General features: G+C 39.1%; 1 protein-coding gene across 1 annotated transcript in view; it reads left to right on the top strand.

Annotated features, from left to right (window-relative positions):
- bmp6 (bone morphogenetic protein 6) overlaps positions 1-12,632 on the top strand; it is a 70,345-nt gene that overhangs the window by 35,562 nt on the left and 22,151 nt on the right. The window contains exons 2-4 of the mRNA XM_038305700.1: positions 5,994-6,186; positions 10,593-10,741; positions 11,136-11,333. Coding sequence (XP_038161628.1) covers positions 5,994-6,186; positions 10,593-10,741; positions 11,136-11,333 — 540 coding nt within the window. The remainder of the gene's footprint in view (positions 1-5,993; positions 6,187-10,592; positions 10,742-11,135; positions 11,334-12,632) is intronic.

Here is a 12,632-nt window from a genome sequence, read left to right as displayed (position 1 = left end):
TTTCCCCTTTGGATTGAGTTAAAAAAATAAATAAATAAAACTATTTCTCTGTAATTACCAGAAAATTTGTTGATGTGTTCAGGAAATTTAAAGTAACTGTTATGATATCTTCATTAGGGGATCATAAATCCTCCTTTTTGATTTTGTTTGACTTATGCTTGCTTTTTTTGAGACAAATGATTTCCCAGGACTTGTCAGTTATGAAAAGATCCATCTCACCCGGTATGTGGTAGCAAACACCGAATATTTGCCTTTGACGGACTGCATCTCAAAGGTTTTCCTTTGCGTCAGTGAATTGAGGTTTCATACCAAATAATTTTGAGATGGTATAATTCATGCCTTCATGTCCTTTTTTTGTTTTTGCATAGTCTGTACAGACAACTTACCTAATAATAGTACAGTTTAAACCACATTTTGCCATTTGCTTTACAGCCAAAGAAAAATAACACATTTTTCTAAACCATATTAAGCTATTTCTATTTTTATCCTTTAGGATTATACTTTGTTTTTTTCAGCTTTTATTGTTATTAAACTGTCACAAGTACAGAGCAACGAAATTAACTCTCTGCGTTTAACCCGTCCCCTTTGGGGAGCAGTTTGGGGTTATGGGTCTTCGCTCAGGGACCCAGAGTGGCAGTCTGTGGGATTTGGGCTTGAACTCAGAACCCCTGAAACTCAAGCGCAATGCGCTAAAGCACTAGGCCGCCAGTCCCCACACATACTTTTATTTCTGTTTGATCAATGCGAGAATCAAAAAGGAAGAAATATTTAAAAACATTTTTTAACACTTTCTACAAACTCAAAAGTTTCCTGACATTAAAATTACTTTGCCTTTAAAACATTTAGGAAATTCTAAAAGATGATGATATCACACTGCAAAAAATTGAAATCTAAATAAGTAGTTTTTTCTTGCAATAAGTGCATTTTTTCTTGAATTGAGGAGGTAATTGAGACATTTTGCCAATGGAACAAGACGATTTACATTTAAAATAAGAAAACAATTGCATTGTCTTATTTCAGGTACATATTTTCTAATTATCCTATTTTAAGACTAGAAATACTCGTTCCATTGGCCAATTATCTTATTTACGTACTCAAATTAATGGTTAATATACTTAATTTAAGACATTTGTTCTCATTTTTAGATGGTTTTTGCAGTGCACTAGGTATCTTTAGGCCACATCATGGGTAGGAATGTGTACCATTCATATTTGAAATGATACAATATTGATGCCCAGTACCTTCGAATCAGTGTCAGTACTCACTGTTATGCTAACATTATCTTAAACACTTAAATAAAGGTTTATTTACCAGCAGAAGATGAACATGGCGCCTTGAACTTCATGTCTCAAATATTACAGCCAGTGTAATTGCAATGCATGTTGAAAAGTGAAGCCATCATAGAGTATTGAACACTTTCTATCAGACATACTTGGGTTGGTTACTATAATACACCCAAAAAAACAGATTGGTCAATACAGCGACAAAATTGATTGAATTTGAACAATCTGGTTGGTAGTCATGTGTCCAACCAATCTTTTGGTCAAAAAAAACAATCTAACAATGTACGTTTTTTTTTAACCAATCTATATTGGTTAAAATCTATAACCAATACAAATTGGTGACTTTGACCAAAATAGGAGCCTTAATGTTAGTTGGAATCACCATTGGTTGCTAAATACAACTTCTATTGGTTAAAACTGTATCATTATTATTGGTTAATGGTAAATGCCCAGTACTGACATATATATAGTCTGTCTTGTTTTTATCGGAGGGGTCTAATCCAGCTATTAATGCTAACCACAGCATGCTCTACTAAGCTTATAAGATGCCAGATTTACATGCACACACGGCCATGCAGGTCCCCACCTCCCACAAGGAGAGGGGGTTCAACTTACAAGTCTTCCAAAAGTGAGTCGACTCAGCTTAGTTAAGTGGCCTTATCGGGGAAATAGTGCCAGCTACAGGTTCTTCCTTCTTTGCTTGAATATTTATTTTGGTTCGTCTCTGTGCTCTGGAGCTCTTGCTTTTGTCACCACTATAAGCAATATAGAGTGCAGTCAAGGCTGCATTTTTGTGTGGTTTCTTTAAAATCAAATGGAGTTCATTGAGCACCCTCCCTGTCCCAGAAAAATGAGTGTCGGATTATTACATAATTAATTACATAATTATTAAATGTGGTGCACCTGTACAGTAAACAAGCCCACTTTCTCCATTGAGTGATGTTCTTCTTCTCATAAAATCTGCTCTTAAAATATAGATATAGTCTTGGGTCACGATAATGTGTGTTTTTTAATCTGGGAGAGGTCTTGGACTTTGTCTTAATATTTCATATAAAATTAATACTCCTTGGTGCCAAAGATAATATTTGACCAAGACTAAATAAAGCATGACATAGAACCTTTAAGAGCTAAAAAATAGGAATTTGCATGATGCATTCCCTTTAACTTACTAAGAGTGAGAGGTCGTCCTCTTTTTGCTTCCTAGTCAGTCTGTTGCTTTCTAATCACAACTATTCCTAGTCATTCTTTTAAAAGTTATAAAAAGTGTCCCTTCTATCAGCCAGCTGATTGGCAGTGTACTTTTATAAGCAGGAGATGATGCATAGGTGCATGTTCCATCCATCCATTATCCTTCACGCTTTATCCCTGCTGGGGTTGCAAGGGGTGCTGGTGCATATCTCCAGCTCTCTACGGGCGAGAGGCGGGTACACCCTGGACAGGTCGCCAGTCCATCGTGGTGAATGTTACAAAGACTGCAATCAATGCAGTGCTATCGGTAGGAGCTTTTTTAACCAGCTCCCATACATCAGACCAGATTATGATTATAATAGTTTGTTTGGATTTTTGTTACATTTCTGTCCAGTTTTAAACAGTCACATTGACAGTAAGATGAATCTATAGAAACTCTTCTCACAAGGCCAGAGCTTATCAGTGCTTTCTAGCCAGAGAGCCCCAGAATGTTAAAAGGGGGAGTATAAAATTTCAATCTGTTTGTATTCAAGCCCAAGGGTGCACAATGAGTCTTGTAAAGTCATTTAGCATAGCATGACCTCTGATTGAGGTCTCCACACACAGGCTTTGTAGATCGATCTACCCGTCAACACAAGACCTGAGCTGTTATCACACACAGTCCCTAAGACGCGTGTGTGTGTGCGCGCATGTGTGTGGGCAGCTTTTGGAGTAAGATGATGAAACGATCACTGTCACATCTGATAGAAGTCTCAGTGACGCTGATGTGAATAACATCTCATTCTCAACTGGTGGTTTCCTGCGCTCCAAAGGAAAGCGTTAGCAGTGCAAAAGAGAGGCAGACGTTGCTCAGGCGTAAACTGAGAAGTGTCAGTGATGAAAATTTGGTTTGACCACGTTTTTTAGCAAAGGAGAAATGCATTATGCATGAAAGGTTTGAATGACATGTCTACAGTTCTTTGCCCAAGTTCGTGAGAGTTGGAAATGCCTCAGGAGAGAGGGAGCTTTGACCTTCCTGGGTGTGGGTCCAAGGCAGGCTTGGCACTTCTCTGAAAGCTTGACTAGTTCCAGTGTTTTCACATGTACACAGTTTTAGCCTGTGTGACACGTTCTGGGAGCAGAACGTGTCACTGGTCCGTACAGGGTGGGTCTCTGCATCATAAAATTACCAGAAACTTTAAAAAGTCTGGCCAAAGTGCAAATTTAAATGTTCTCACTGGGGTCTCAGCTGTGTCATTATAAATGTTATGTGTTGTAAGACTGGGACCGTATCAGCAAGACGGTTATCTGTCCTTGGTGGATGGCGACTGAAACTGTATATGAGAACCTTTCCATATTTCATCATGTTAAAAACTTAAAGATTTGAAATGAAAGAAAAATGTCTCACATATACAAATAAACATTTGTATATAATCTCCTTCCCATTGGCGTGCACAGACATTGTAGGGCAGGGGCAGAAAGGAAAAAAGGGGGCAAATAAAGCGCATCCTCACCACTGTAGAAGGTGCCTTTATTTCCAAAATTGGGTCACAAGGCCCCCCCTGCACATGCCACTTCCCCTTCCCTTTGTCAGTTCTTTAAGGTCAGTTATTTTAATAATTGTAGATGCATATCTGTTGTCTATCTGGTGATTCTTTTGAGTGTCTTTGAACAATCTTACCACAGATTCTCAATCGGTCTAAAACATTACATACAATGACCTAAGTAATAAGTCTTTAATTCCTGTCTTTGGGGTCCGGTGTCCAGCACCCTTCAAATATGTTTCTGCCATTATGCCACGCCATTTGCAAGACTTTGGAGAACATGACTACATGCTGAGAAGGTAATAAGCTATTTGATTCAGGTTTGTAGAAGCAGAGACACATCTTAAAGGTGTAGGAAACCACACTTTGAGGACTGGAATTGAAGACCCTTGATATGAACTATGCCATTGAAGCCCTTGTATGTTTGGGCTGTTCCCCTACTGGATAGTCACCCTTAACCACAGCCACAAATCTTCTGCTGCTTTGAAAAAGATTTCCAATCTCATTTTCCTTTGCAGTAAAATTAATCTACCTCCCCACTAACTCTTTCAGAGTTCCCTGCTTCACCTTAGGAATGGCGTTGTTTGGGCGATCTGCAGGGTTAGCTCACCAACGTTCTCAAGAGACTCTCTAAAGACCTTTACAAGGCAGCTGTATTTGCACTAAGATAAGCCTACGCATGTTGATTGTTTACCTATTAGATATATTTAAGGTTAAACACAATTGCTTGTTGTTCTTGTCAGATTTTTAATCCTAAAACATTGCATCACTGTTTGGTACTATTAACCAATAAAATCCATTTAAGTTTGTGAGAATGTCAGAAATCCCCACTGGTGTGAATTCCTCTGGAAGACACTTTAATGTTTTCCAAGTATTGCTTTCAGCTGGGGTAGTTTGCTCAGTCTGGCCAACAGAATCGACCACACAAACCTCCACTGAAGAAATGGACTCCAGCATATCTAATTAGGATGCTTTATGGCTCCTGGTAAACAGATGATGTTGGTTTCACGCAGATCCGAGTGAGTAGTTTCCCAGTGTTTTTAGTCTCCTGGTCACACAAAACCAAGCCCTCCAGCCTCAGAGTGGTATAGTTTATTCACACTTTCTCACTAAAAAAAATGACATAACTGCATCCCAAAAAGCACTGACCCTGTGTGAAATCCCAAAACTGTTCAGAACCAGTTTTATTGGGTGAAAAGCTGAGCTTGCGGAACAGCTTTCTGTGAGTCTGCAGTTAAAGTCGGTTGCGGGGAAACCACAGATTACTGAATGTCTCTGCACTGATTGGAAGCTGGATTAGAGATGATGATAGCGTGTTTGTGTCTCCGGCGGGATGCAGCGTATGAGAACCTCCTCAGTCAAAGCATTCTAATGTGGGTTTAACTTGATGTAGGGTTGACCTTTTCAAGTCTTCCTGTAAACAAGAAAGGTACACAACATGCCTGTTTTTACTCAGATTTCCTTTCCACTGTGTAAACTTTACCGTCTCTGCTGAGGGATTAAGGCTTTCAAATATGAAAACAACCAACTGCATTTCAGAACACGTTGTCATTATGGACTATATTGCTCTTAGAGACACAGGAGGGTGTGTTTTTTTTCCCTCTCACATTGTCAGAAGTGGTTGCAGGATGTCTCTAGGTTTGCTGGCGCTGAGAAAGGTTGCAGGCACTTGCTCAAACTGATGATAGCCAGGATTTATTTTGGGGCAGAGAAAGCCTCAAAACCTATTAGAGTTCATGTGTAAATCACATGTTTTACATGCATGAAAGACTTCCGCGGTCGACCTCAGAGCAGCGTCTGCGAAAATCATATCCCCTCATCATTCTCTACTGCATGTTTAAATGGAAATCCCTGTTTGTAAATATGTTGCAATATATACTTTGGTTTTATTTGTAGACTCTTGTCTGGACTGTGAGTAAAGCTACTAAAAGAAATGTTGATGATGAGCAGGAGTTGTAAACTACAGGTTTTGTTTATTTCTGTGTTTCCGTTCCCACAGTGGAGCACGACAGGGAGCTCTCCCTGGACCGGCGTCACCACAAGGAGTTTAAGTTCAACCTGTCACAGATCCCAGAGGGCGAGGCCATCACTGCAGCAGAGTTTCGACTTTACAAGGAGTGCGTGAGCCAGGTGTTTCGCAACGAGACCTTCCTGCTCAAAGTCTACCAAGTGGTCAAGGAGCACCCTGACAGGTAGCTCATACACACAAAGAAACCTTCAATTTCTTTGGCTCCTTTATAACTCGTTGATACAATTCAAAGTTTTTTTTTTCTTATCCACAGGCTACTGTTAGAATAAGCAACAATGCAGAGAGCTTCAATAATAAATGGTTGAAATCACTTCTGCTCTATGTGAAACAACAGAATGTGTGTGCAAAATTTTTAACATTCAGTGCCTTGCATGAGCCATCACACCTCTAAAACTTTATATTATTGTTAGAAACACATGATTTTCTAAAAAGATGTTTGCTTTAATCCAAACAAGTCTATTGTTGCTCTGATGTATGTAGTTGATTCTCCAACCCAGGCTTAAATACTTTACAGCCTCTACCAAGCTTTATTTTCTATTCTTCCTATTTATTGATCCATTCAAATTTATGTCAAATCTGAGCCTTCCAACTTTCTCTGCTATAGAAAAGAAATCCCACAGCATGATGCTGCCACTGCATAGAATCTGCCCAAAATGTGTCTCTTTTGTCTCTATCTTTACATGTCTGCTTTCTCATGGCTTGTAGGTTTTGTTGGAGCAACAGCATTCCTTTATCTATAACCTCTGTTCTTTTTCTTCTTATATCACATTCATATAGCTATTCTTCCATAAAGACCGCTGCTGCTTCTCCGATCAACTCTCTTGTTGTTCCTATTGGTGTCTTAGAGGTTTTACTCATGATTTTGTTTAAGAGCATCAAAATAAATTTGATCATATTTGAATTTTATTAGCACCAATGTAACCTTTTCAGTATATTTTTGCTAGTTAATTTTTGTTAATTAATCATAAAAGATTCAGTGGAGTACAATTACATTGATGCTTAATTATATGAATTATGGAAATACACATACAGCACAAACTTTTGCAGAGGTGCTGCCTGTTTTTTTTTCCAAAACTGAAAGGATATCAGCATGAAACTGTGACTACAACAAAATTTTTTCTGAAGGAAGCTCTGCTGCTTTAAAGTTTCCTGTGTGCAGAGCAGCGCTCCATCTCATGTTTATAATGCAAAGCCCCTTTTAACAGAAATAGCTTGGCCTTCAGAACAGCCCATCTTCTAAATAACCACAGCTGATACATGTCAAACATTTACCTTACCTCTGCGGGGCAGATAAACAGGGTTTCTAAAAAGGATTGGTGTTTCAGGAAGTCAACTCACTGGCAAACAACATCAAGAGAATTTATGATATATTTGAAATTATGCTGTCATTTATCTTTAGAGCGGTTTCTTTAGCCCAAAATATATTTTAAAAACTCTTCCATGTTAAACAAAACAAAGAATAAAAGAAAAAAGAAACACCAATTATATTTTTCTGTGTGAAAATGTTCATAAATTGTAAAGAGCCACCTCTATTCAGTGTGTCTCCCCCCACCCTGAAGGTTCAATCATTTATATGTGGGAGATTTTTTGGAGGCCTCACAGCTTAGTGATTGAATAGGCACCTAATTACATTTAACAACTCTACACTCACTCTCGTCTTAAAGTTCGTTTGTTGGTTACCTAATTGGGCTTAAATGTGGGAAAAAATGCAAGTAAAAAATCATTTTCCTTCAGGCCGTTACTTGATTTACTCCTAATTTCATGCTTTTAGTTTAACTGTAATTTTGCAATCACCAAATCTGCAGGAAGCATATTAACTTTTCCCGCGGTCCTAACTTCTTTTTTGGCTCTGAGCTTTAATGATAGAGCATTTAAATAGCTCCACACCCTTTGTTCTTTTCATTCGATTGGCTTCAAAAGAGATTACCATGCCAAAAATGTGGCAGATCTGACATGAGAAAAGGCAGCTTGTTTTCAACCACTGCCCACTAATCAACCATTTTTTCACCCATCATAGTGCGTTTAACTTGTGGTTAGCTCTGTAAATAATCTAATCCAACTTTAAAAATGAGATGATTGCGGTAAAATGAGCCACTGTTTCAAGAAACTTGGCTTATATTTAAGTTTTGTCAGATTTAAAATTATACCTTTTTTACAAAGACATAGATATTTTTTTTTACTTTGCTTACATAGAGTGCATACTTTGAATAAATAAGAGAAGAAAAAGCAACTAACAAGATATCTGAAAAGAAGCTCCTTTAACCTTATAAAAAAAAAAAAAACATAAACTGATTTTGTTTTTTGGTTTGTGGTCAAAGTTTCCCTGAATCTCAGATGATGAGCCTTTCTGTCACATGATCTTTGTGTGACGACGACTAAACGGCAGCGTCAGCATCCTGGCCCATCTGGAGCGAAAGCCCTATCAGGAAAACTGTGTCTGTGTTTGTGTGTGTGTGTGTGTGGGGGGGGGGGGGGGGGGTTATACGGAAGCTGTCAGAAACACTCTCATTAAAGACCAATAAAGAGGGGCTGCAGAGACATGACTGCAGGGGCATTCTGCGAACACCTGGATGATTGTGGAGCTTTGATGTCGTCTCTGGGAGGACGGTCCCACAGAGAGGCTGCTGTGTTATTACTGCTTCTAATGGGACAGTGGGAGGACGGGCCCTCTTATCACCCGCACTCTGCCTTTTCCTTACATCTCCTCTGTTCTTGCTTCTCATTAAAAACTTCGGGAAAAAATGTGTTCCCGCGTGCGGCACATTCCTTGTGGATCCTTCGCACACAGGTATAGTAAATGATGTTCCCGTACGCTGGTGTAGCTACCAGCTACTGTAAAAACCTGCAAAAACCTGGAATTCAAGACTATACCTGACATTTTGAATTGAAAAAGCTTGCTGGATGGGAAGCAAAACGTCTTCAAACTTGGAAACCAATTCTAGTGGATTGTTTTTTATTTTTTTTGGATGTTTCCATACATGCAGCTTCATGCATCCTAATCACGTATGTTTCTCAAACCCTCAGAAAGATGGACATTAAGGCCAGGTCTGCAATAAAAGAGAATCCAACCTATACCAAAAAAGGTTTTTTTGGTAAATACTGAATTATGATAAGAGCTAATGGTGTATAAAGTACTCAAAATATATCAAAGCAAAGGTAGAAATACCTTATCAGAATATTACTTTGTAAAGGAAACGTCACTGATAAGTATTTCAGTAAAGGTCTGAAAATTGCTCACAGTAATTGGGAAAGTAAAAGTACTTAGTACTGTAGTACTTAAGAATAGGTTGGTCTCTTCCCTTGGGCAAATAGTGGAGGTTTAGTGGTTGGAAACTGAGAAAACAATTCAGTGAAATGTGTCCACTCTGTCTTAGAGTAAAAGAAAAACATAAGTGTCAACATTTAGTTTAATCTTTTGGGACAATATGAGTGAAATGTAACAGTGTAAATAACTTACTCCCCCCCTCTAGAGAAATACAAGAAATAAACATTTCTGTATTTAAAGAGTAATACTTAAATAACTAAAAAACTTGTCAAACAACCAATGTTGTGTGTTAAAACCACCGAGCAGTGAGAGTTTGGACCAGGAGCAAGAGAGCAGTTTTCTTCTCCCGTTCACATGCTGATTCCACATAAAATAAATACATTAATGATAAATTAATGTAACAGTAACAGTTTCTCATAATTTCAAGTAAAGAAGTAAAAGTGACATTTTATTTCTCTAATCTAACAAAATCAAAGTAAAAACCACTATAATAGAGTGCAGATCCTTGAAAACATTACTTAGTTACTGTTACAAAGTAAATGCACCTAGTTAATAAACAACTCTGCTGATTGCTTTGGCCGGTTGTTCAAAGATCTATGGGAAACAATTTAATCTGATTGGAATGATTATAATAATAATTTAACTTTAGTAATCTCACATTGGATAATTTTCCCTCTGCATTTAACCCATCCCCTTGGGGAGCAGTGGGCTGCCATCGCGGGAAGCAGTGTGGGGTTAAGGGTATTGCAGAGGGACCCAGAGTGGCAGTCTGTGGGAGTGGGGATCGAATTTAGAACCTCAGATTTCCAAGCTCTATGCCTCAACCACTAGGCTGCCATGAATAATATGAGTTTACAGCATCAGAATTATTATTTTTTTTTTAATTGGATGTTAGAGTGAGATCACCTGCTGAACACAAAGCAGATTATAGACAGCAGAGACGTGGGTACAATTTTTTTTTTATTGCACTGGAATGTCAGAGGAAGCCAGAGTACTCAGAGAGAAACCTCACATGAACACACAGACTACAAACTCCATGTAGAGACAAGTTGGACCAAGATCCAATCCCAGCAACCCTCCCACATGGGGCAGCATTATTATTTCAAACACATAACTAGATGAAAAAAACAGTTATTAGTATGGCGGTGGCAGCAGCCTCAGGTACTGGAGAGAATTCTCTTAAGGAGGAACAAAAAGCAGGCTTGATGTAGTGGAAAAGTGAAGGATGCAGAAAACCTGTTAGAAGCTGAGACTGAAACAGTGGTTCACCTTTCCTTGTTTCTTTGTTTTATTTTTACCCTTAGGGAGGCAGACCTGTTCCTTCTTGAGTCTCGCAGGCTTTGGGCTGCTGAGGAGGGATGGTTGGAGTTTGACATCACAGCGACCAGCAACCTCTGGGTGATGAGTCCGATGCATAACCTGGGCCTGCAGGTCAGCGTAGAGACCAGCAGCGGTAAGAAACCCACAGTTTAAGAGCTTTATAACCTGTGGTTTCATCCAGAGTGATTTAAGATCAGTGAAGATTCAAATGTTTTACCCACCATTGGTTTTAATTATGTCAATTAAAAACAGAACATAATAGAAGAGATCTACTGATACAGCTACCAATTATTTTGACATTAGTCTAACCGATCTGCTGAAGGCAAACTTGAAGGCAATTATGGTTTATCTTCCTCCATTTACATGATAGAAATGATACTGTAAAAATTAATGATTCACAAGTCTCACTAAATAACAAAAATGACCTGATGGATGTATCGCTCTATCTCTATATAAGGGTCAGTCTGCTCCAATGAACAAAACAGGCCTGTAAAATGTATCTGACTATTGCTTCCTTTTCCGAGCAGGGCAGACCATCAGCTGTACAGACGCGGGGCTCGTAGGGCGGGACGGTGCACTGGAGAAGCAACCATTCATGGTGGCCTTCTTCAAGGTCAGCGAGGTGCACATCCGCTCAACCCGTTCTACTGGGGGCAAACGGCGGCACCAGAACCGCAACCGATCCACACAGCCGCAGGATGGATCCAGAGGGCCGGGCCTAACAGGTCAGTAATAAACCCTTCACAGATCTCATCACACATGGCGACGGTGAATGCAGAAAGACACAAACCTGACCTGAGAATAACCTCTGTGGATGCATGAATTATGTCCAACCTGCAGCATATGGTTGATCTGGTTAAAATATTTCCTTTTGAAGTACTTGATAAATTGAATTCAACCCCTGCAGGGTCTCTATGTAATCAGCCTCTATTAGACTGAAGCTGCAGCTCAGGCCTTGATTTATTTTCTCTACAGCTTCCCCTTAAGGATTGAAGGAGGATGAATCTTATACCTCCTTTTGTGATTTATGTAGGTGATTTCTGGTGCTGGGAGGGTCTGGACACACATTTAAGCTCCGAAAAGTTGCATGTTTATTTATAGTGAGTTATGTTTGTGCTTGACAATATGAAAGGGATGCAGTAAAATTTAGCTTTCATACTGTCTAGATCCTTGCAAAATAACTTTTACACATTTATGTATTCATATGGTGTTTTGTTTTAAGGAGATCACAAAAGTGACATTAATTGTACCGAGAAGGAACAATTAATGAAGGTGCAACCAAATGAATTGTACCTGAAAACATAATAAAGGAGGTACACTGATCAGACTTTAAAATTCCCTGTAAAAAAAAAATTATATTTGCACAGATTCTCCTTCAAGGCGCCTTAAATTGGATAATCATGCTGAACAGGGCTGCTAAATATTCAGAGGGTTTGTTATGACAGGTGACTTCATCCTTAAACTCCAGTTCGCTCCTCTAACTAGATGATGTAATGACAAAAGGATAATCCTCATCTTGTTAGCTTTTTCGAGCGTTTCAAATGAAATCCGCCCATAGCACAGCCACCTTTCACCTGCTGAGTAATTGTAATCCAAATGTATGGTGCCTAAAGCTAAGCTGCTGCTGTGAGGCTTTATTGTGTGACTAAAGCTGGTGCTCAATGGCTCTGCTTTTAATATTGGTTTGATCCCTGCCTAATTTGACTGATGAACCATCGGGGGACTCAGAAGCCCAGGCTGAATAAAATGTTGGAGCTGAGAGGCGCCTGCAGGCAGCAATAACAGAAGGGACTGTGACTTAATGGCAGAAAATCCCGCTCAACTCACCTAAGCAATCCTTTGATTGGAAAATTAGTGAGTAATGTGTTACCACTGGAAACCAGCTATTCTGTCCTTATTTGATCCAATAGGTTGATTTTTGTTTCTTAAATAAGCTTGAAAAATGCTTAATGCAGCTAGAATAGATCAGAAAACACTTTATTGTCCCTGTCAGGGAATCTGTTAAGGAAGCCTTAGAAGAATTG

This window comes from Cyprinodon tularosa, unplaced genomic scaffold (assembly GCF_016077235.1).
Source record: "Cyprinodon tularosa strain WSP-4 unplaced genomic scaffold, ASM1607723v1 ctg561, whole genome shotgun sequence".
Classification (NCBI taxonomy): domain Eukaryota; kingdom Metazoa; phylum Chordata; class Actinopteri; order Cyprinodontiformes; family Cyprinodontidae; genus Cyprinodon; species Cyprinodon tularosa.
Note: the sequence above shows the minus strand (reverse complement) of the source record. Positions and strands in the feature narration are given on the sequence as shown.